This window comes from Myotis myotis, unplaced genomic scaffold, assembly GCF_014108235.1.
Source record: "Myotis myotis isolate mMyoMyo1 unplaced genomic scaffold, mMyoMyo1.p scaffold_m19_p_6, whole genome shotgun sequence".
Classification (NCBI taxonomy): Eukaryota; Metazoa; Chordata; class Mammalia; order Chiroptera; family Vespertilionidae; genus Myotis; species Myotis myotis.
The window spans coordinates 48,751,861-48,775,204 of record NW_023416368.1 but is presented as its reverse complement, the minus strand read 5'-3'; the positions used below and the strand labels follow the sequence as shown (position 1 = coordinate 48,775,204).

Sequence of the window (23,344 nt, the reverse complement as noted above, 5' to 3'; positions counted from 1 at the left end):
TCTCCCACTGGGGATGTGCCTGCAACCCAGGTACATGCCCTTGACCGGAATCGAACCTGGGACCCTTCAGTCCGCAGGCCGACGCTCTATCCACTGAGCCAAACCGGTTTCGGCTCAAATTCTACTTCTTTAAACATTCCGTACTCTGCTTTGGCAATTCATTGTATTCTTTAAAAAAAATTTTTATCTTTATTGTTGAAAGTATTATAGATGTCCCCCAACCTGACCCCCTCGACTCCGCTCCCCCGTCCCCCAGGCCTTTTCTGCACTGTTGTCTGTGTCCATTGGTTATGCATATAAATTCTTTGGTTAATCTCCCCCCTCCCCCCAACTATATTTTTTGCACAGCAATTTCATCCATAATGCTGATGTAGGGTAAAGATTACATACTCTACGATACCTACACTCCTCAAGTGCTGAGCATATGGGACACGGACATTTTTGATTTTGGTAACTTGCTACAGATATGTCATGTGCTATGGAGGGTAAAGGAACTTTAAATTTTTAGTAATTCCCCCTATGCTATATTAATTGGTTCTAATTAGGTGAAGCCAGGGCTACCTAGCTTCCTCCACTGCTCTACCCGAATACTTTTGGGTACATCTTTCAGAATAAGTACACTTATGGTCTAAATTGGGAAACACATGTTCACAGCATATATTGATTGGAGTGCTTCTGGTGATTGATATTACCAGGTGTATGCCTTTTAGTCTCAACCCTTTTGAACCGTAGATCATTATATTTGCTCTTTGTGTCCAGCATATTGGAAAACCGTATAATAATAGCTTTATGCGTCTAGTTTCCAGCCTCACCAGGCTTTGGACAATGACTGATCAGCATTCTGTCCACTTAGTCCTCAGGTCATCTTCCAGCAACAATTCCAACCTTCAGCACTCTGCTTACCAAATAACCAGCAAACCTCTTAGGGAACATGGAGGTCATGAGCTGTAAACTCCCCACTCCCTGGAACTCTTGCTATAAGACCATCTTATTCCAGCATGCATCCACCACCTGTCTCCAGAGAGGCAGATGTGCCTTCTTCCTGTACTCGGCATCTCCTTCCCTCTCACACCTACTTCTTTCCCTTGTTCCAACACTTAATAGCCCATCATTCTGTCTTTTTCTTAATTACAGTCTGAATTCTGACTTAGAAACAGTTACCATTGAAGTCTCCAGTAATCCAGTGGTCAAGTCAAACTGCTTTATTTTTTCACATGATCTTGTGCCTCAGCCTTTTTACATTCTCTGGGTTTTCCATAACATCCCTCTTGCAGTTTTCCTCCTGTATGACCAATTCTTAGTTGACTTTGCTTTCCTCCAGTTTTCCCAGTTCATGTCTATGGGGCTCTTAGAGTAGTTGTAAGAATTGAGTTAATATGTTAAGGATTTAGAACCAGTGCCTGGCACATAGCACTCTTATGAAAATGTTTAATAGATCTCAACATGTTAGACAATCTCATTCCTTCTTATGGTTTCTACTACCAAATACATTGTTCTAGTCTATTCTTTAGGCCTTAGATGGGTTTATCTAATTGCCAACTGGCTATTTCCTCCTGAATGTCCAACTTATCCGTCTGAAATCTTTTCCTCTTTGCTCAATAAATGATGTTGCCAGTAACCCATTACTCCTTGCCCTCCATGACAACCTCCCTCTCCCTTGTGCTTTTCCTAGTGTCCTCCCATAACTGACTCCCCATACCGCTAACAGATTGTCTTCAGCAGTAGTCTTTATGGTGCTGGCCCAACCACTTTGGCAAAGTTACTCGAGTGTTTTCCTGGGTCTCCATGTATACAGAAAGCATACATGTTATTAAATTTTTCTCCTGTTAATCTTTTATTACAGGGATGTTTCAAACAAGAACCTAAAAGGATAGCGTGAACATTATTTCCCTCCCCTACAGAGCAATAGGCTCTATCCTTCGGCCTAGGTGTGTAGTGGGCTGTACCACCGCAGTTTGTGTAAGTATGATGTTCACGTGATGCTGACACCTGCTAATGACACATTTCTCAGAACATGTCTCTCTCAATAAGTGGCTGGTGACTGTTGTTGGATACCTGAAATTCACATATTAGTTTGACTTTCATTCTCATTCAGATTTGTTTACTCAAGGCTGTCATGATCTCTCTTCAGGTTGGTGTACTTTGGGGTAGAAAAACAATATTTAATGCCTGTACATATAAGTATTGTAATTAGTGTTGTTTCTCAGCAACATGATTACTATTAGTCATGCTAAGATTTGAACCAAATAGTATGGATGGTCTTTCTGCTTGCCATTCCTTCCAGGTATACAATGTACTGAGAAACTTCATTTGTTTCACAAGTGGTTCCAATGCAGAATACTTGGGTGAACCCTTTTGGGAGCTCCAACCTTGGCACTGAGAGATACCATACAACAAAAGCACAGCAAAGATGCCTTCAATGTGCAGCTATAGATGTGCTTTGTTCACTTTTAAAATAAATATCTGTGTGTAAATGAATAGTGTGAACCCACCATGTTAACAGTATTAAAAGATCAAATCACCCTAGCTGGTTTGGCTCAGTGGATAGAGCGTTGGCCTGTGGACTGAAGGGTCCTGGGTTTGATTCCCAGTCAGCGCATATGCCTGAGTTGTGGGCTCGATTCCCAGTGTGGGGCGTGCAGGAGGCAGCCAGCCGATTAATGAATCTCTCTCATCATTGAGGTTTCTATAGCTCCCTCTCTGAAGTCAGTATAAAAGATCAAGTCTACCCCAGATTCTTTTTGGACTAAAAATACAAGATATTAAAGTACTAGTTTCAAAAGACCATTTATTAATTTTAAATATATACAATTCATGGATTAAAATATTCAATTTATTACCCATAGGTTATTTGCTGGGACTTTGTTTGGAAGGGGCTTCACCTTGACCACTTTTTCCCCCCCAAGGAAAGAGAATTCCAAGTTATCTTTCCTTTTACATTCTTTCTAGACACTCTGAGCCAGTCACCTGGCTGTCTTAGGAAATTACAATGACAGCCTGTGAACAGGCTTTCTGGTTGCCCATCTCTGAAAAGAAGGTCCCCCTGACTTTACCAGCCACTACTCCTAAATAACCCATCGTGAACAGCACATTCCAATACAAATCACTGTGACACTGAGTGGCCACAAATCAAATGTATACCAGTAGCATTCCAACAGAAATCTGTAAATGCATAGCAGTGATTAAATGACAAAGACCAACTGGTCATGGAATCTTCAAGAAATAAAATAATGGGGAACATGGAGGCACAGCAAGAATTGTTATGAAGAACTTATCGAGACCAGCTATTTCCACTTAAAACAAAAAAAAAACAAACCCCTGGGGCCTCCAGGCTAAATAGTTCCTTTGTACACTATTTGTACACTATTTTGTTAGACCCCAAATAAAAACATCTTAAAGCCTTAAGAAAATTACTATAAATTACTCTCTAACTTACATTTTGCATGGTTCTTAAATGTTTGTAATGCTATTATTTTCACATGAAGATATAAAAAATAAATACTGCCATGCATATCTTGTTGATACTTAAAACCACAAATAAATAACTTGAAATACTGTCTAGAGGAAATTGTTCCTGCATACTTGTTAATTATGGAAGACAAAGTATTTTTATATAGCATCATCAAACTGAAAACTTCACAAGACTAATTTAATGCCCTTAATTGATCTAAATTTAATGCTAGGGGAAAGGAGAAAAAAACAAGCCAAAACTGGAGTGCAAACACCTTTTTCGCTGAAGGGTTTAATGGAAAACGTTTGTTAACTAGTGGGATTCCTTCTCCAAGGCATGCTAGAAACATGGAAAGTGAAGTGAGAGAAACTGGGAATCCTTCCTCGGGCAACGTATCCTAACCTCAGTTTTCCTGAAACATCCCTGGTTAAGACTTGTGATTACAAAGTGTTTATGAAAGTCCATCAGGTTCATTATTAAAGCTGAAGTCACACACTAGAGACAGGTGGTCAGAAGGATAATTGAAGGATGGGAGCCGACTGGCTCCAATCTGTTCTTCAGTGAGCAAATCCAGAGCTGCCCTCACACTCAGAGAGTGTTTAGAATACCAGATATAGTCCAGGGTGTGCCGGTACTCCCCCGAGGTCCGGATCTTCCAGGAAGTATACGGAGGTTCTGACTGCCCATCTGGACTCAGCAGCTTATAGGCGCTGCTCAGGTTGAGGCTGGAGGAAGCAAAATTTTTGTAGACGTCCTCTGTTGGCTCTGCATTGAAGTCCCCACAAACAATAAGGGGAATCTTGGCTCCTTGGGTGAGGTTCTGCAGGTTCCGGAGAAGATCACAGCCTTGAGCTGATCGAAACTGCTCCCAGCCGGATCGTGCTTTCAAGTGGGTGACAGCGACGCAGAGCTGTTGACTGGACTCCTTGCACTCTAGGGTCTGTACAATGGCCACCTGGTTGGTTTTCAATGCCATGGCCGTCAGCCTGATATTGGTACTGTGGACTAACTTGAAGCGGTTCTGGAGGAAGAACAAGGCACAGCCATCTGGTCCATTGTTATGTTCTACATCGAGACAAGGTGACCAGGGCTTGGGGAAAAATGTGCCTCGATAGCCCAGTCTGCTGAGGAGTGGCTGGAAGGTGTCAAAATAGTGGTCCACTTCTTGGAGACACAAGATGTCAGGCTGGTAGGCTAGGATTTCTTCTAGGATGAGACACTTCCGCTCTTCCCACTTGAGTGCTTCCACGGGGCACTGTGCGAAGTTGTCTTTTCCTTCCCCGAGAGCTGAAATAAAAAAGCCAGTCGGTTGTCAGCTACTACAGAATCATGATTGTTAAGTTCCTGGGAATCTCCTTGGGTTTTTGATATGACTCAAGACCCTCCCAGGGCTTCCTCCTTCAGGCGCTGTGGGTGATTCTCCGCCTAAACGGCATTAAGTTTTAGCCTTAAACAGTATTCTTTGCAGTTCTAGGGATCTAAACTATGTCAGATGAGATAGATAGGTTGAACTCTATATACTAATTTCAACACTGACTATGAATGGATACAGACACCACTCAGAATGAATGGGATCCTAAATAGGCAGCTTTTCCTACTTATGAATGAACAGCTGGAAAAAAACGAATGAACCAAAGATTGGGAAGTCAGCAAGCATGCCCTTTTCTTGGGGAGGAAGGGGCAAAAAAACAGCCCTTGTTCCTGTTCCTTAAAATTTCAACTGCTACATGAGAGAGAACACTAGGAAAAGTTGATGGAGATGTGAATGGGTGAGAAGATGGCCATAAGAATGACAGGTTCAGCACCACCCACACAGCTCCCATTCCCTGTAGCAAGTTCCATATGTAACCATTCAGGAGACTCAGTTTCTCCCTTGCAAATGCTATCTTAATGCTGTGGACTGAAAGTGGAGACAACAAAAGTTTTGAGGCTGACAAGTGATGGGGTCCTTTAGATTTTGAAGTGCTGGGAAGTAGACTTTCATTGTATCTGGATGGCCTACAAACATGGAAGGTAAGGAATACGTCTCGAGTTGCTTTCCTAACTTGCCCTTCTGGGAGCGGATGCTGCCCTTGTCACCCCATCTTACACCTCCCATTTGCCCACACCTCTTCCCTCCACGTGAGACATCAGTGCTCTGGCAAGTGCAGAGGCAGAAAGGCAGTCACCACAAACTTAATGCTCAGGAACAAAAGCATCGGCCTTACCTTGAGCGAGGATGTTCCATTGCATGACCCTTATAGGGGGGTGGCTACTGGGGCAATCTGTCTTCAGGTCCACAAAGTCCCTCTGGAACCGGGGAGGTCGACTGTGCAGGACTGCCCTGCATTCCTCAAGCAGCTCTTTAGGATCAATGGGCTCCAGATGTTCTGGGTCAGGCGACTCCAAATACTCTCGGTGCTGGGAGGCAGCGCTGCTGTTCAGTGTCTTGGCAAGAGCACTATAGAGTCTGCTCGTGCCGTTTCCCATGGAACAGGCTGTAGGAGAGGAAAGGAAAGCACAATTACACACTCAGCTCCTTTTCCTGCCTTTCTTCAATTTCCACCCAGCTCAACTAGAAGGGGAAACTTTTCCTGTCCTTAGGAGGAGACCTTAATGTAGGGAAATGGTGCTGTTAGCACAGGTAGATTAAAGGCGTTCCCAGGTTCTACCTTTGTACTGGGACAGGTCATTGAAAATACTATTAAAATTGGTCTCTCAGAACTAAGATAATTCTTACAAGGGAAAAATACCTTGATCTTTATGGCTTCCTCTAACCTACTACTTGTCTTTATAACGTATAAACCCAGTCTTAGAAAAGCATGGCTGAAACAAAATCCCCATTCCTTTTTCTACATAATTTCAAAAACGTCAAAACCAATTTTGTAAAGAGGCAGATGTTAGGAAGCTCATGTTAATCCTGGAGAAGAGACTAGGTTAGAGCAGGCCGCTGCTCCAGCATGTCATCTACCCAGATCCCTCTGTTAGGAAAAGAAATGGCTGGATTAAACCCATATCTCATTTCGCTTAGATGTCAGCTTTTTGCAGAGCTCTGTGAACCTCACTGAGCAATACAGTGGATTATCTATTATCAATAGCCGTATTTCTTAAAAAACAACAACAAGAAATCAGAAAAGGGATTGGAGGAGGGAAAGGGGCAAGAGACAGTTGCCCACATTTCCTGGGATCCTGGAGGGAGGAAGGGTGAGGCGGCGCAGGTGGCGCACTGCCTGTTGGGCATTTTCTAGTGCTTCCTTTTTAAATCACTAAGGAGAACAGAGCATGGCCTTCAGCTAATTAGCATGAAGGAAGCTGTACCTGTCGCTTCACTTGTAAGCAGTGATTGCTCTTTTGGAAATCAACCATTCTTTGTGTTCACTATGGTATAAATTAGGGGCATGTTTTACTTGGAACCACCTCCAAATTTCTGTGTATGATGAATATTGGAATGGAGGAATTTGGATTTTCCTACCACATCCATATCTTTGCCTTCTTTTGAAAGACACAAAATTTTCTCTATGAAAATACATTGTTTAGCAGGCTGATGGACTGAATCTGAAACTAGCTGTCAGTCATATTCACGGTGACAGATCACAAAAGCAAATTCAAATACTTAGCACCAAATGTCTTTTAAATATCAAGGTCAATAAAGCATGCTCTCTCATTCCTTTTCATCAACTCAAAAGTAATTTTTCCCCCCAATAAAACTATATTAAAGCAAAGATACACCCTAGTTTTCCCAGCATACATTTAAGTGTACATGCATCAGCAAGCAAGACTTCTTTCTCACACACGTGCACATGCACAGATGGGCACATACACACCTGTTTTCAAACGGATTTGAATATATGTTCTTTTTAATCAAACTGCTTGCCTGAGTACATGGGTCCAAAGGAAGAACTTTTCTTCTTGGCTGGCAGAAAAACTTTGAAAATCTTCTGTACCTCCACGTTTTTTAAAGCAGTTAAGAGTCCTACTAAATGTGGTCAGATCAGCATCACCTCAACTGTAGATCAAAGTGTCACATGGGCCACAGCAAACTCACAGGGCACAGTGGAGTGCTTTCAATGTGAAGCAAACAGCAATACCTGACATCTGTCAGAGGAACTACCAGCTCAATGTAGCTCAGTTACAACAGAATGGTTCTACATCATTTTGATGGCATCATATCTTTGCAAGCTGAGTTTTGGGGTGGTTAACTGATAAAAAGCAAGTATGTGAAAAAGAGGATAAGTGCCCAATAGGAGGAGTTCATGGTTTGCGGCGTTATCTGAAGCCAGAAAAACTGCCCTGAATTACACTTCCTTCTAGAAACTTAGAAAAAACCTCAGATAAAAAGAATATGGTGCAGCATAACATCTGTCCAGACAAGGAAAGCTTGCCAGAAAGATGTACCCAGAAAGCAGATCAAAACGGTATCCTATTTGCAAAATGAGTCGAAGGTCATTAAGAAAATGGTAACTGGCCTAAATCAGAATGGGAAAACCCAGAAATGAGGAGATAAAGCATCGGAGAGATAGTGGCAAATATGTGCTTATTTCAGGCAAAGAAGATCCAAAACACACATGAATAACAGGAGTTGTAGTAGCAAGAAATCCAATGCATGAAATGAAACAAAACAAAACACTAAGAACTACAAATCAGTTTCAAACATGCAGGATGAATTAAGTTGTGGAGTTCTAATATATAATATGGTGACTATAGTTAATAAAACTGTTTCATTTGCTCGAAATCTTAAGTGCTCACCACACACACACAAAACGATGTGAGAGGACAGATGTTAATTGGCATGATTGAGGTATTCATTTCACAATGTATACACATAGCAAAACATCACATGGTACACCTTAAATATATGTAATTTTTATTTATTAATTATACCTCAATGAAACTGGAAAAAATGAATAAGAAAAAGTCAGGTTAAAAATGTATCACGGACTTTTTCAATCATCAATGCATAAAGCTTGGTTTTTGTCACTCTGAGAAAAAAAAAAAGCCAAAAAAAAAAAAAAAAAGCAATACTTGAAACTACATATTGAAATAACATGCCACATACCTGAGAATATTAACCCAGAATAACCAACACCAACTGGACTGTAAAGAAAAAGAGAAAAGTCCCTTGGGCATATAGGCAAAACCAGCAAGTAACTTGTAAGAAAACTAATATATGGCTAATCTATATGTGACTGAAGAATTTCCTATCCAGCAAAACCAATACTGACTCTAGGAGACCTTCTTGAGGGAACTACTAGAGCAGGGGCTGGCAAACTACAGCCAGAGTATTTCTGTGCAGTCCTTGAGCTAAGAAGGGTTTTACAGGTTGTTACACACACACACACACACACACACACTGGACACCAGACACTGGCCCACTGGAGATATATATATCAGTAACCATGCTAAACGTTCTGTCCTCGTGGAGCTTATGTGGCAGTGGGGGAAGACGAGATGACCGTTTGTCATGTGGTCCAAGTGCTATGGGGAAAAACAGAGAAAGGGCAAACGGAATGTGAGTGAGCGGGGAGCTGCTAACTTACACAAGATGCTCAGTGAGGCCTCCCTGAAAGGTGAAATGTGAGCCGAGACCCGAGGTGGTGAGGACATCAGTAAGTCTTACGTAGATCCAGCATAAGAGCACTCTGGGCAGAGGAACAGCAAATGCAAAAGCCCTGAGAAAGGAGCCTGCTTGGCAAGGCAGCTGCAGTGCCATAGAGAGACCAGAAGATGAGGTCAGTGAGGACAGGGGAGCAGGAGAAGGGCCTTACCGGCCATCCTCAGGACTTTCTCTAAGATAGGAAACTAGAGAATTCTAGGCAGGAGAGAGGATCTGATTTACATGAACAGCCTCACTGGTCCATGTGTTGAAAATACACTACAGTGTCAGGAAACAAGGGCAGACAGAGGAAGCCTCTTAGAGGACAGTTATAATCCAGGCAAGAGACACTGGTAGCTTGGACTAGTGGTAATAGTCAAAGTGGTGGGGTTCTGAGTAAATCTCAACTGGCGACAGCGACTTCTGTTGGTGACCTGGACGTGGTCCATGAGGAGTCGTCAAAAGGCCTCCAAAGCTGCTGCCGGACAACTAGAGGGACAGTCGCCAATAGCACCTGTTGGGAGGATGCGGTGAGTTTGCGGAAAACAAGTTTGGCAATTAGCTATGACTGATGTTCCGGAGAGACATGCAAACTGGAAACAAACGCCTGGGAGATGTGAGTGGACAGGACACTAAAGTGAGTTTAGAGAAAAAAAACGGGTCAGAGGATTGAGCTCTGGGGCAGGCTGGGGAAGATGCGGTAGAAGTCTGCAAAAAACGGCCTGGCTAAAGGAGGAGGAGAAGAGCAAGGCAAGTCTGATCTTCCTGGTCACAAAACAGGGTCTCATCCATGAGGTGGTCCTCTCCTGTGTCAGGCGCTACTGGACGGAGCAAAGAAAACAAAGACTGAGAACAGATTGGATTTGGCAACATGGAAATCGCCAGTGACTTAACAGCTAACTCCTGGGATTTGGTGGAGTTGTGGGGAGATGAGGAAATAGCACAGACAGAAGTATTTTACGGAAAATTTGCCCCCAAAGGAGAGAGATGTGGCTGGAGATGGAGGCAAGAGCATTCTGGGATATTATTCTACCCTTGTTCGTTGGCTGACGGGTGATGTGGGAGGAGAACGCCACAAAGCAGGACTCTGGCAGGATGTCCTAAGGATGCTGACAAATCCTCTCCCCCAAAGGCAACCATAAACCTGGACAGAGTTGTCAAAACCAGCTGCTTCCGTGCCCTGGGTGTGGACCACAGGCATGCAACAAACTGGGAAGCTTATTCCTCAAGGCCGGGAGCTTCAGGTCAGAACGGCGCTCCTCTGAGGCACCCCCCCCCCCCCCCCCCCCCCCCCCCCCGTCCCCTCCGCTCTGTGGCACTAGTTCAACTAGGGCAGCAAGGATATGGAAGTAAGTTCAAATCTTCGCACAAAGAAAAGCCCAGGCTGTGGTGGCTTCACCGGCCGGTCTAGCAAACACTTAAATAAATAATACCAATCCTCCACAAACTCCTGTGCGCTGCTTCCCATGCACAGCCACGATGGAAGACAACTTGGCAGTTTTTTACTAATCTAAGCATCGGTTTAATATATGGCCTAGAACTCATGCGCCTAAGTATTTACATAAGTGAACTGAAAAATTAGGTTCACGCAGATGTTTATAAGCAGTTTTGTTCGCAATCGCCAAAATTTGAAGCAACCAAGATGCCCTTCACTGCGCAAATGGATAAACGACTGTGGTACACCCATACAATGCAATAGTATGCAGTGATACAAAGAAACAAGCTGCTAACTTGCAGGATTCATCCATGCAACATGGGTGTCTCAAATGCATTTCTGATGTAAACCAGGAGGTGCAGGGATCTTTAAGAGGGAATGCAGACTTTGACAAATGAATTAATTCCCAAGCTAGAAAACGAATAACTAAAGTGAACACTAAAAAGACTTCAGATACTATTTTTACACTTTTAACACAGCACACCAGGACTTAGGCCCACTTAGGAACCGCAATGTAGTAAGGCCATTTACTTAAACTTGAAAAGAAAGCTGAAGATTATGGGGGACCTTTCTGCCCCTCTCCGATCCTAAGAATGATGCTGGTGACAACTGATTGTCTCTCACCTGTTCTTAAAGATAACATTAACTTTTCTTTTTAGGAGTATCAACCATTAAAAAAAATTGTTTCACACATGTCCAATTGCAATATTTCAAGCCATTCTACTGAAGTTTTTATGCCTTAATAGGGGTTGCTATTCGGGGCTTCAAAAAAGATTCAGAATAGCTCACCATCAAAAGCCTGAGGTGAGATAGCACAAATAATTCATCGAGTGGTAAAATTAAGATATTGAAAAATACAAAATCTTGATAAAACCTCTGCTGAAATCTGGCACTCATACTAGCTTCTAGTTCCAATTTTGTGTGTGTTTGGATGTGGGTATTTTCTATTAGACCTCATAACTTATCTGTTTTTTTAAAAAAATATATTTTATTTTTTACAGAGAAGAAGGGAGAGGGATAGAAAGTTAGAAACATCGATGAGAGAGATCGATCAGCTGCCTCCTGCATGCCCCCCACTGGGGATGTGCCCACAACCAGGGTACATGCCCTTGACTGGAATTGAACCAGGGACCCTTGAGTCTGCAGGCCGATGCTCTATCCACTGAGCCAAACCGGTTCGGCAACTTATCTGTTTTTTTTTGTGGGTTTTTTTTTGCCCCAAATTCCTGGCTCCCCTATGCCCCCCGCCTTGAGCCATTCAGGAGAAAAAGTATCAGCCATCATTCTCTATGATATACATTATATAACTTATACAGGCAACAGGTCAGGATAGCTTTATTGCTTATGCGGAGCTGTTCATGTAGCAACACCACTCCCATCCCTTGCCACTGCCTAATTCCATAAGCACATTTCCCTATACATTGAGACCTGGATGCATTATTAAGTCACTGCTACTTTACTTTATAGGAATAGAAAACGAACTCTCCTTACCCTTATAATAGTCTTTAAAGACTTGCCAGAGATGATTTAGCATACACGTTACTCTCCGTATTGCCAATTACTGTGGCGCAAAAGCAGACCCCAACACCAGGTCCGAGTGCCGGCCACCAGAGTTTGGAAGCGACCAGGGTTTGGCGATTAGCGTGCCGGATGAGAAAGAACCCCGTCCGCTGACACCCAAACTGACTGGGCCCCCTCCAGGGGCCCTGGCCGCACCGGGAACTCGCCGCGGAGGGACATCTGTCCCCACGATGTTCTGCAGTTGCCCAGCCATTGCTATTCTCGAGCCTGCCCAAACCATTCAGTCCGTGAACCATTGCTCACCCTTAAGTTGGAGCTTAGCCTCTCGACCCCCGGGCTTGGCAAAGCCGCGAGTTAAAAACCAAAAATTCAACAAAAGTCAAGGTTATCTGGGTACACACCTGGGAAGCTGCGGAGCTGCCCAACCTCGGCCCCAAGGAAACCTCGGCCAGTCAAGTTCACACAAACTGTAAACGACAGACGTCACAGGAAGGCGCCGCCGAGCAGTCCTGCGCTGCCATCTAGTGGCCGCGTGCTGAACCACCGCAGCAAGGGCATAGAGTGGGTTCCTGAGTAAATGCGGCCACCTTCAACACCAGTGAGTGAGAACACTCGCAAGATACCCACTGACATGAAACAGCCTGGATACTGGATATGTGGTTCCTTTCCTTAAAGCTGACTGCAGAAATCAACAGATTCCTAGTCCCCCGCCTGCACAGCTATAAGGACCAAGCCCACGCCTCCCCTCTTACACCTGGCCTGCTTCTCTTAAATCACTCTTGATATGTGAACTACAATTCCTGTCCTTGGCTCATTAGACTGTAAGCTCCACGAGGGCAGGTTCTGTCCACCTTGCTTACCCAGCCAGGTTTCATTTTACAACTGAGTGCAAGGCTGTAAGACATTAATTCCTGGCTGGCTCCTCGAGACTGGATTCTAAGGGCCAACCTAGGAAGAGACTTTTCTGGGAAGGGTCAGATACAGTACTTTAGTCAGTGCCCAGTCTTCAAATGTCTGCTACTGCACCCTGGTGGGCGATGGGCAGGCCTGCCTGGAGTCCTCAGCAATGGAGCATGCTATGGGCGAAAGCCCGGTGGCTCGAGCGTCAGCTTTTCTCAGTAAGATCAGGCTACAGCAAGCCTGTCAAACTCTTGGCCCATGGGCCGCATGCCTTGTTTATTTGGCCCGTGTTAGCCTTTGAGTTTGACATGCTTGGGCTGCGTTTCAGAGGCAAAACATCCAAACACATGACTCGTTAGGCTGCCTAGCTTCAAATTCCGGCTCCTCCCTTCACTAATAGCATTCCCTGAACAACTGATGTACCTCTCTGTGCCTCAGTTCCTTCACCTGGGGATCAGTGCAGCCTACTTCACTGGGCTGCGGTGAGGATCCAGGTAAATGAGCCATGCCCAGCACATCCCAAATGTCAGCTAAAATGTTAGCCATTCTGTCCTATTTAGTGCAGCTCACGTTCTGGGGCTCAGGAGAAGGCGGCTATCATCAGACAGTGCCATGTACCATTCTACTTCCAGGCATTTTCATTCCTCTCCCCAGCAACCCAGCAGAGCTGGTCCTGACTCACCATTTCACAGGTATGCGCCTAGGGTTCAGAGACTGCACATCTTTCTCCAGGTTGCATAACCAGTGAAGGGCCTGGCGCTGGAGAAGGCTCCCTGCACCTTGGACCGCTCACCTGCATCTCTGCTGGTTCTGAGTTAGGACGACTGGGATGGAGCCTGGCCAGGGGCACACACAGGAGTAAACAGGTCGAATTCCACCGCCTCCTGTGGACGTCACTGCCATCACAGCACACCCACTGGCCCGGCACAAAGTGTACAGAGCAGCATCACACCCCGCGTGGCACTGCTAGAGATATCAAGTGAAGGTCAGGACTCTCGGCCTAACGTGTCTAAAAATACAAGCACCTACCACAGCGACAATCCCAACGACCTTTCTTTGCTGGGCAGCAGTCACAGAACAGACAAGAAGTCCAAAGTGCTTTCCAGAGGGGGCTGAGCTGTACCTCCAGTCCTGCCAGATTCATCTAGAAAGTATTACTCCAGAAGAAGAAATGCCTCCAAAAAATGGCCTCGATTGAACGTTTATAGCTGGTGCTGCCATCAGCTGGCTGGCCAATCATCTGCACAAACTGGGCTTTTCTAACATGATGACACTGCAGGGCAGTGCCAGGGGCAGAAGAAACCACAGGCTGCTGTGGGACAATGGCTGTCCACGTGAGCCTCGGGTCTGTGTTAGGGCATGATGCCCACCACTAACATTCCTGAGACACTCAGGGAAATGGCCCACTTTTACAGGTGTAGATGGAAATATGAAAGCTAAAAGGAATGTCATAATATTTCATGCCATGTGAAAATGGTATGAAACTAAAATCTCAGTGTTCATACTAAAGCCAGTGTTACCTGTGGCTGCTCCCACACTGCAATGGCAGGTCTGAGTGGTGGTAACAGAGAGGCCTGGCCTACAAAGCCTGGAATATTGCCTAGTTACCAAAGATAAATTAAATATGGTTCTTCCAAAGGAAGCTTCTAGAAACTCTATGCTGAGTCAACACAAAGGGTGGGAGAAGCTAGGGGGCAACTGTTAGAACAGCTCATTCAAGAATGACAGCTGGGCCCTAGCTGGTTTGGCTCAGTGGATAGAACGTCCGCCTGCGGACCAAAGGGTCCCGGGTTTGATTCCGGTCAAGGGCATATACCTCGGTTGCAGTTTCCTACCCAGGCTAGGCCCTGGTCAGGGCTTGTGCAGGAGGCAACCAATCAATATCACGTCGATATTTCTGTCTTTCCCTCTTTTCCACTCTCTCTAAAAATCAATGGAAAAATATCCTTGGGTGAGGATTAAAAAAACAGGGAATGACATTTGGTGTGGCTCGGTGGTTGAGCGTGGATCCATGCACCCAGAGGTTGCTGGTTCAATTCCTGGTGAGGCCCTGGTTTGGCTCAGTGGATAGAGCGCTGGCCTGCAGACTGAAGGGCCCCAGATTTGATTCCAGGCAAGGGCACATGCCCAGGTTGAGGGCTCGATCCCCAATAGGGGGTGTGAAGGAGGCAGCGGATCAATGATTTCTCTCTCATCATTGATGTTTCTATCTCTCTCTCCCTCTCTGAAATCAATAAAAATACATTTTTTAAAAAGAAAATCTCACATAATAGACATTGATTCTGATGGAACTTCGGAACAAAATAAGAAAAATCCATTAGCTTATGAAGATAATCAATACATACTCACAAAGACATTTAAAGTTCTGAGTTTTTGGTAATGAGTATATGTTACTTTTGTGACCTAAAAAACTTTTTGTTTAGGCCCTGGCCGGGTAGCTCAGTTGGTTAGAGTGTTATCCCAATACACCAAGGTTGAGGGTTTGATCCCTGGTTAAGGCCCATATAAGAATCAACCAATGAATGCATAAATAAGTGGAACAAACTGATGTTTCTCCCCCCCGCCTCTTCCCCCCTTCTCTCTCTCTCAAATCAATGAATAAAAATTTAAAAAAAATTTAAACCATGATAGAAATTAACTGTAGAGTACATCTCAGCCAAATCTCAAAAATCTGACCTATAATTTGAAAGATGACATCTTCCTTCTCCATGATGGTTAACATCCATGAAAGCAAAACATTGAGAGGAAATAGAAAGCTATTATATTCAAGGTATCACTAGAATCTACAAAGCAATTTACTCTGCACTCCACACAGGATGAGGCATGGTGAGTCACAGCATATCTGCAGGCTGGCAGCCAGCCTGCCCAAGTACTGGAAGTGCAGAGAGTTAGGGGAAAGGAAGACAGTGGGAGAGGGTGTGACAAGCCTAGGGCACTTCCCAGACATCTACCACAATAGTTCGTTTTTTTAAAAAATTTTCATTGATTTTCAGAGAGGAAGGGAGAGGGAGAGAGAGAAACATCAACAATGAGAAAGAACCATTGACTGGCTGCCTCCTGCACGCTCCCTACTGGGGGTCGAGCCCGCAACCCAGGCATGTGCCCTTGACCAGAATCGAACCCAGGACCCTTCATTCCTCAGGCCACTCTCTATCCACTGAGCCAAACCAGCTAGGGCTACTGCAATAATTCTTTATCAATTTCTTTCTTTCTTTTTTTTAAGCCAGTCAAGTTTAGCAGTGGGGGTATCAATTTCTTTATTGTAATTGGCTGCTGGTAACTTCTAGGCACTCACTTCAATGGACTTCTCATGAAACTAAGAAACTTCATTAGTAAGAAACTTCTAGCAGGTGTCTAAGCCAGGGGTCCTCAAACTTTTTAAACAGGGGGCCAGTTCACTGTCCCTCAGACCGTTGGAGGGCTGGACTATAGTTTAAAAAAAAAACTATGAACAAATTCCTATGCACACTGCACATATCTTATTTTGAAGTAAAAAAACAAAACGGGAACAAATACAATATTTGTATTTGCATGTGGCCCGCGGGCCGTAGTTTGAGGACCCCTGGAGCATTTAGTAAAACAAATGTCCTCCCTGGCTGCTCACCTGGGTTGTCAGTAAGTGCTGTCCCCGGGGCTAGTCATCACATGCTCAGGCCCCACTGGCAGACATGAAAACTCAGAAGAACCCAGTGGGGCTCATCCATTTTTTTTGATAGTGGAAGGAGAAAAAAAGGGCTCTACAAAAACAGTCAAAGCTTATGGTAATAATTTTCTTTAGCTTTCTTTCCCCTGGGCACTCCTGCCCATCTCCCTCTCAATGAATTCACAGTGGCTGGTGTGTTCTCAAGTGTTGCTTTGAGACCATTGTAGTAGAGACAAGAGAGCAGACAGCTAAGATTTAAATGGAGGTCTTACTCCTTCCTTGGAAAGTCAGATTTCCCCTATTCTAAAAATAAATCCAAAATATTTTAACTGTTTTTCGTTAAAGTAGATGGTTCTACTATGGAGCCGAAACCTATGGATGTCATCTATCAAATTTCTATGTATTCAAGTGGTTATCAAGGACCTAAACATTCTTTTTTAAAAATATATTTTATTGATTTTTTACAGAGAGGAAGGGAGAGAGATAGTTAGAAACATCGATGAGAGAGAAACATCGATCAGCTGCCTCCTGCACACCTCCCACTGGGGATGTGCCCGCAACCCAGGTACATGCCCTTGACCAGAATCGAACCCGGAACCCCTCAGTCCGCAGGCCAACGCTCTATCCACTGAGCCAAACTGGTTTCGGCAACATTCTGATTCGAGCAGTGACTGCTCACAGCAAAGGCCTCCCTCCTTCCTTTTTCCAAGAAACCAGAATATAATCGCCCCATGCACTTCTCTTTCAGTAGACATCACAGAAACCTACATAATACTACATTTACTTACTTAGTCACTCCAAAAGCTGTACAGCTACACTGATCCACTTCCATTGTTAGGGGCAGAAATAGAATATTGGGGACTAAATATAGTTATAAGAAATATTAACCATGCTCTGTTAACCTTGATTGTTGTTCTAAATTAAAGTACATTCTAACCTGGCTGTGGAGTTGTACCTATAATCAACCTTGGAATGCAGTCCATTCTCATTCAAGAACTACCTATCAGGATTTTCTCCCTCCCCCTGTGGGAGTCTGTGCTTGTTTCTCAATAAATCTCTACCTTTTACTATAAAAACAAAAACAAAACAAAAAACTACCTATTATCATGGAAAGATTAACAACCTTGTTTGTTACCCAAACAATGAGGTCCCAACCCAGCCCGCATTGCCTGCTTCCCCAGGCCAATAAGACCATTTCGCTTGCCCATTCTTATTCCTTTTGCCTACCTCCCCATGTAATCTTAGTTCTTGTATCCCTTACAAGCAGATGGCTTATGGGGGGAAGGGACAAAACAAATGTTTACGAAGGACCTACTCCTCTCCCATACTGCTGGCACTATTGGAATAAATGCTCATACTATATGATTCAACCCTATCTCTGCTTCACTGGCTCCAGTAGTGAGGCAGCCCAGACCCACTGGTTGTCTGGTTTCGCTCCCATAAACACACCAATGCCTTCCTCTGCTAAAAGCCTGCTTTTGTTCAGGTCAATATTCTTCCTCGAGTCTCTTGAATTGTATTAGGCCCAAGCTCGGAGGATCTTAACACTTTCTCAGAATCCTCTCCATTTCCTCAAACTGTCCAGTACGAAGTGCCTTTGGGAAGGAGGAGTGGGGGTTAACAGAACTGCTCACATGCCTGTCACCTTCAGGCACCTTGAGGTCTCCTCTCCTTCCTTTCACCAATTGAAAGCAAAGTCATTTCCCCCAAATCCAGCCACTTTTTAGTCAATTACTCTATTTTGTCAATTGCTGCCACAATTAGTCATGAGATATCAGGTAATATTTTGCCATTTAAGTGTACTGTGTTCAACAGTACTGCATTCAAACTCTTCCCATTGAATGTTACAGGAAAATATACCTTAGTTCTTTCACATGGAAGGAATTCATTTCTGTAGAAGCTTGATAATTACAAGCTTTCCCATTTCTTCCCTCTCCTAAGCAGTCTGCTCACAATTAAGGAACATACTAAATAAAGCTGTCTCCTCAAATGAGCTGGTATTTGCTTTTAAAATTGTACTAAGAAAAAAGTAACACATACCAGTGGTGGAGAAGAGTAATTCCGCCAATGCTTCATTATCTGAGAGGGCACCTCGAGGACAGCATATAGAAACCCCCAGATGACTCCTGACTGCATTTCATCTGGGACAGTAACTGTGGCAACTGGTGCTTCTTTATGGGGGCTGCTGTCCTTTTAAGAGAAAAGGTAGCAAAACAATGTCCCCTTTAAATTCTAATAGCCTAGCATTTGCTGACTCCAAAGGGGCTGTACTCATCTTTCCAGTAACCTCTGATTGCCAAGGGGCATAAGCTAGGAAGGAGCTGATCATGGAATGGGGTCAAGTGTTGGGACTTATTGCCTCTACCCTACCCCCAAGACTCTCTGAAGAGAATAGCTTTTAGCTCCTTGAAGGCTTCTCTTGCCACATGTCTAAACTTCGGGGCACGTACAAATAACCTGGAGTTTTATTACGGTTGTTATTTTGTTAAGTAATATGGAACCTGGGGCCCAGCAATAATGATCCTGTTTAATAGATCCACAGGAGGCTTCATGAACCTGCATGCTTTTGTGGTAGGCAGCAGAGCAAGGACGATGCACTAGTTACAGAAGGTCACCAGGGAGGACGGACACCTAGGGATGAAGAAGAACTGGTAGAGCAGTCATTGGAGATATTCAAGACTTTGCCCTTAAGACTTCGCTCCACCTTAGAATGGCAGGTACTAGAGATAAGTATTGTTATTCAATCCTCACCCTAAGACCTCTCCACCCTATAATGCCTCAGGTCATGCAGGTGAGTCTCCAGATCTCTTCTCCCCAGGCATGTGGTTGCCCGAGGGGGCTGGAGGAAAGCCCCATTAACTTCCAGGCAAGGACACAAGAGACAGGACAGGCCCTGGTAAGTCAATTTGAAGAAGAAAGCAGTTAACTCCCCTAAGTTTTTAAAAGGAGCCCTAGCCCACTCTGCGGGGCAGCTCTTTGAGCCACTGGCTGCAATTTTCTATTTGAGTGTCCTACTTTGTCCTGGTAAATCTTATCTTCTCAGGGTTTGAGTCTTGGCTCTGAATTCTTTTCTGGGCCAGAACTCAAGTACTGAGGTTGCTGAACCCAGGTGTGGTCTGATCCCACTGGTCAGAGACCTGGAACAGCAGTTTTAAGAGCACCTAATGCTGGTCTGAGGCTCTTCAGAAATATGTTGCAAGGCGCCTCTTCTCTCACCCTGCATCCACGCCTCACCCCACCCCCTGCTCCGGGCTCTTCCCCACACAAAATGTTTCAATCTTTCAATCCTAACCATGCTTCAAGGCCCATCTCAAATGCACTCCCTCCTCCCCCTTTTTTTTTCAGGGGAAAGCACAAATGCAGTCCCCCAGGTACTACAAATTATGCAGTTGAGTTTCCCACATATGGGGAAACCACATAGGTCAGCACACCCAGAGTGCAATGAGCGAGCCTCAACCTGGAAAAGCCATCTTCATGGTCAAGCAACACACTTCTTGAGCCCTTAAGGATGACCTTTGCAGAAAGGGACTCCCTTACCTCCCACACCCTTGTGCCATTTGTAAACCCTTATCTTAATGTAAAAGGTGTTTAATCTCATTAGTTATTTCTTTTTACAGATTTCAACTGTCTTACTGGGCAGTGAAACCCTTAAAGGCAGACTAAGACTCACATTCTTTTACCTCTAATAATGCGCCTACAGTGCCTGAGACATTCTAAACTTGTGGAAATGAATGGATGATGGAGCAACCAGTGAACCAATATCCTGACAAGTAGATGAGGGTAAAAGTACATGAAACAGGAAGATTGCCTAGAGTTTGCAGTAACTGTCTACAGTAGTTTTCGGGCCATAATAACTTCTTTCTATGTGAAACCAGGGTGTTTCAGAGGACTTTTTAAAAAGTTCATAAAACACCTTTCTGTGCGAAAAGCCTAACATTCCCAATGTTCTGTGTGACCTGACCATTTTTCCCCCTCAGCTGACAGCACAGCTATGTACATCCGTGTATTGCACAAGCTATCTGCTTCCAGGGTGGACCTACTGACAACTCTACCCTGAGGGGCATGAGCCGGGACACCAACTGGTTTTCTTTTCCTCCTTCCGCCCCAAGCCCCAAACCTAATTACGTTACTCTTGAAAACTTCCAGCAAGGAAAACACTAACTTATATGGTGCTACGTCTTCTAACAGTTACTTCAGTGTGCCTCATTCTTACAGGACTGGGAAAAAATACGGAAGGCTGTCAAGTTCACCCCTTCTAAAGAACAACCTACTTTAGAGTCTCAGTTACCAGTTTACCATCTTGACTGTATAAGTACGCCTCAGCCGGTTAGTGCAGGATTATTCCGCTTCACATTATCCTAAGTATTAGTGTACTCATGGTTAGCTTCGTAATAAATTTGTGTCTTCTTTAGTAATTTTAGTTCAAGAAGGGCTTCAGTAAATAAATAAATGCATAAATAAATGCCTCAGCATAACATTTGCCAATAATCTGAATAGAGTTTCAAGTCTTGGCTTCAGTCACATTTTGGATTATCACTTTCATTAATTAAAGAAAGTCACATTGAACATATTCTTCCTGTTTGTCCTTAAATGATTCCAAAACTTTCCGAGCGAAATGTACGTTATTTATAATGTAGGGTGGGCACATAATGTCTCAAACAGCAACAGCCTAACTTGAGCACAACCAAAATACACCTTTAGAGCAAACTGCCATTCTGAAAGAGAAACTTACTCATTTTAAAAGTATGACTAAATTGTACGTATTTTGTGGCCACAGGGATGTGTCCTCAGATAGAAACTGAGGTGGAAAAAAAAAAGGAAAAGTCCTAGGTATGTGGAGCCTTAAAATTGGCTCTTGGAGAAGGCATCACCTTTACAAGATCGTAACCCAGATATATAGGACACAGAATGACGCACTAGGAGCTGAAGGCTCAAAAGAAAAAAAAGTTACAAAAATCCAAAAAAATGTAAAGCGAGTCATTGTGTGTTACAATGCATTGATACACTTATAAAAACAACAACAAAACCCAAGCCCTAGCTGGTTTGGCTCAGTGGATAGAGCATCAGCCTGCGGACTGAAGGGTCGGGGGTTCGGTTCCAGTCAAGGGGCACATGCCGGGTTGCAGGCTCGATCCCCAGTGGGGGGCATGAAGGAGGCAGCCTATCAATGATTCTCTCTCATCATTGATGTTTCTATCTCTCTCTCCCTCTCACTTCCTCTCTGAAATCAATTTTATATATATATATATATATATATATATATATATATATATATATATATATATATATATATATATATATATATAAAACCAAACAGAACATCGAGGCCCTGCAAGCCACAGGTCAAATAAGTGTAACTTTCAATTATTACCTTTTTTGCATAAAATTTCCATAAGTCGCGGAATAAGAAGTAAAACCAACACAAATCATTTTCGGCTCAGCGAGGGGGGAATGAAAGGGAGGTCCAGGCGAGAAATACTGGAGGCGCGGCACCCAAGGATCAAACACAATGAGCCCGAACACAACGTTCCGGACGCAAACCCCAGGCTCGGAAGGCAAGGGGAGAGGCGAGCGGGAGAGGACGCCTTCCCGGCCCGCCCCGCCGCCCGCCCCGCCGCCCGCGGCTCCCATTCATTCCGCGCGGCCGCCGGGCGCGTCCTCCGCCCGGGACCGCCGGCCACTCACCTGTTCGCGAACACAGCGTCGCGGCGCCCGAGGCAGCCGCCAGGAGCCGGGGGGACGCTGGTCGGGGGGCGGCCGCCCGCGGGGACGACTGCCCGCGCGGGCCGGGGCCGGGCCGGCGGCGCAGGCCGGGCGCGTCCCTGAGCAGCAGGGCGGAGCAGAGCCGCCGCGGGCTCTGATACATGCCGGGCGCCGCTGCCAACCACCGCCGCGGCCCCTCGCACGCCCGAGGAGCGGAGCACGGCCGAGACGGGCGGTGAGCAGACTCTCCGGTCGTCCCTGGGTAGGGACGCTCAGAGCCGGGGAGAGTCCGGGACAGGCGAGCCCGACCGAGAGGCTGGAGCGCGGCTACACCTGCGGCGGCGACGGCGGCGGCACTGCCGACTGTGAACTGCGAGAGCAGGAGGTAAGCGGTGAGCCGGCACGCTGACAAAGCGGGCGCTACCAAGTGGGACCCGGGGGGGATGCATGGGGCGACCCACGCGCGGCCAGGCTGTATTCCAAGAATCGGGGTAATTTTATTTTTAAAGGAAAGATGTTATTAGTTGATGGTGGAGAGGAGGCTGTCTGAGGCCTAAGGAGGACTAAGATATCCGATGGAGCGGTTTTAAAGAAATGAGCCTCCCCTCCAGCTGGCTGGAATGGAAGCGCCCACAGGCTGGGAGTCCCCAGGCAGTTCCAGGGCTGGGCTCCGGGGCACGTGTGTATCGAGTAGAAGACAGCATCCGTGTGTGCGTGTGAGTGTGAGTGTGAATACAGCAAAGGGCGTATGCTTCCGACTCTTTGGGCGGAATATATTAAGTTCAACGAAATTGAGCACGATAAAGCTCCTACTGTGCGTGGGTGATGAATACGGTAGCGTCCCTTTCCCCAAGGTTGCTTTACTCAGGCGAAGGGCAGAAGATCGTAGGAGAAATCAGACCATACCGGTACCACAAGTTGTCATAAATTTGGCGATAGGGGTTATAACGGGCCTGGAGTTCCCAGAAGGCTTATTAGAACAATTGGCATTGGGCCATAACGTGTAAATTTAGAATTTACACGTTTGGGATCTGGGGGGGAGGAGGGGGGAGAGTGGTGGCGATTTATACATGAAGAAAGGAAATAATCACAAAGCCCTGGGTGTGTTGGGGGAAACAA

At 45.1% G+C, this 23,344-nt stretch overlaps 2 protein-coding genes, 1 long non-coding RNA gene and 1 other non-coding gene across 12 annotated transcripts in view; 2 read left to right on the top strand and 2 right to left on the bottom strand.

Moving 5' to 3' along the window:
- ELF2 (E74 like ETS transcription factor 2) overlaps positions 1–3,330 on the top strand; it is a 95,620-nt gene extending 92,290 nt beyond the window's left edge. Inside the window, exon 12 of the transcript XR_004968379.1 lies at positions 1,844–3,330. The gene's annotated coding sequence lies outside the window, so the exon portion shown is untranslated. The remainder of the gene's footprint in view (positions 1–1,843) is intronic.
- NOCT (nocturnin) lies at positions 2,772–22,567 on the bottom strand. Of its 9 annotated transcripts, none has more exons than XM_036314622.1 (4): positions 22,208–22,328; positions 8,968–9,069; positions 5,659–5,928; positions 2,772–4,738 (listed from the first exon to the last, which is right to left on the bottom strand). In XM_036314622.1, exons 2-4 carry the CDS (start codon positions 9,032–9,034, stop codon positions 3,903–3,905), a joined length of 1,173 nt encoding a protein of 390 aa, XP_036170515.1. In that variant the 5' UTR covers positions 9,035–9,069; positions 22,208–22,328; the 3' UTR covers positions 2,772–3,902. The 9 variants fall into 9 exon arrangements, with proteins under 9 accessions (XP_036170515.1, XP_036170519.1, XP_036170520.1 ...); XM_036314626.1 differs by lacking the exon at positions 8,968–9,069 and adding an exon at positions 8,487–8,524 and having other exon boundaries at positions 22,208–22,299; XM_036314627.1 differs by lacking the exons at positions 8,968–9,069; positions 22,208–22,328 and adding exons at positions 8,487–8,524; positions 13,562–14,694.
- LOC118659527 lies at positions 19,865–20,032 on the bottom strand. The gene has a single exon (XR_004968627.1). It is a non-coding gene; the product is annotated as a U1 spliceosomal RNA (small nuclear RNA).
- LOC118658858 overlaps positions 22,542–23,344 on the top strand; it is a 229,271-nt gene continuing 228,468 nt past the window's right edge. Inside the window, exon 1 of the long non-coding RNA XR_004968381.1 lies at positions 22,542–22,610. This is a non-coding gene — a long non-coding RNA (uncharacterized LOC118658858). The remainder of the gene's footprint in view (positions 22,611–23,344) is intronic.

Coding starts and splice junctions, on each gene's coding strand:
- NOCT (XM_036314621.1), bottom strand. CDS start 22,388: ATGTATCAGAGCCCGCGGCGGCTCTGCTCCGCCCTGCTGCTCAGGGAC. Junction 5,929..22,207: donor GACGCTGTGTTCGCGAACAG/GTGAGTGGCCGG, acceptor CCTCTCCTACAG/CCTGTTCCATGGGAAACGGC. Junction 4,739..5,658: donor ATGGAACATCCTCGCTCAAG/GTAAGGCCGATG, acceptor TTTTTATTTCAG/CTCTCGGGGAAGGAAAAGAC.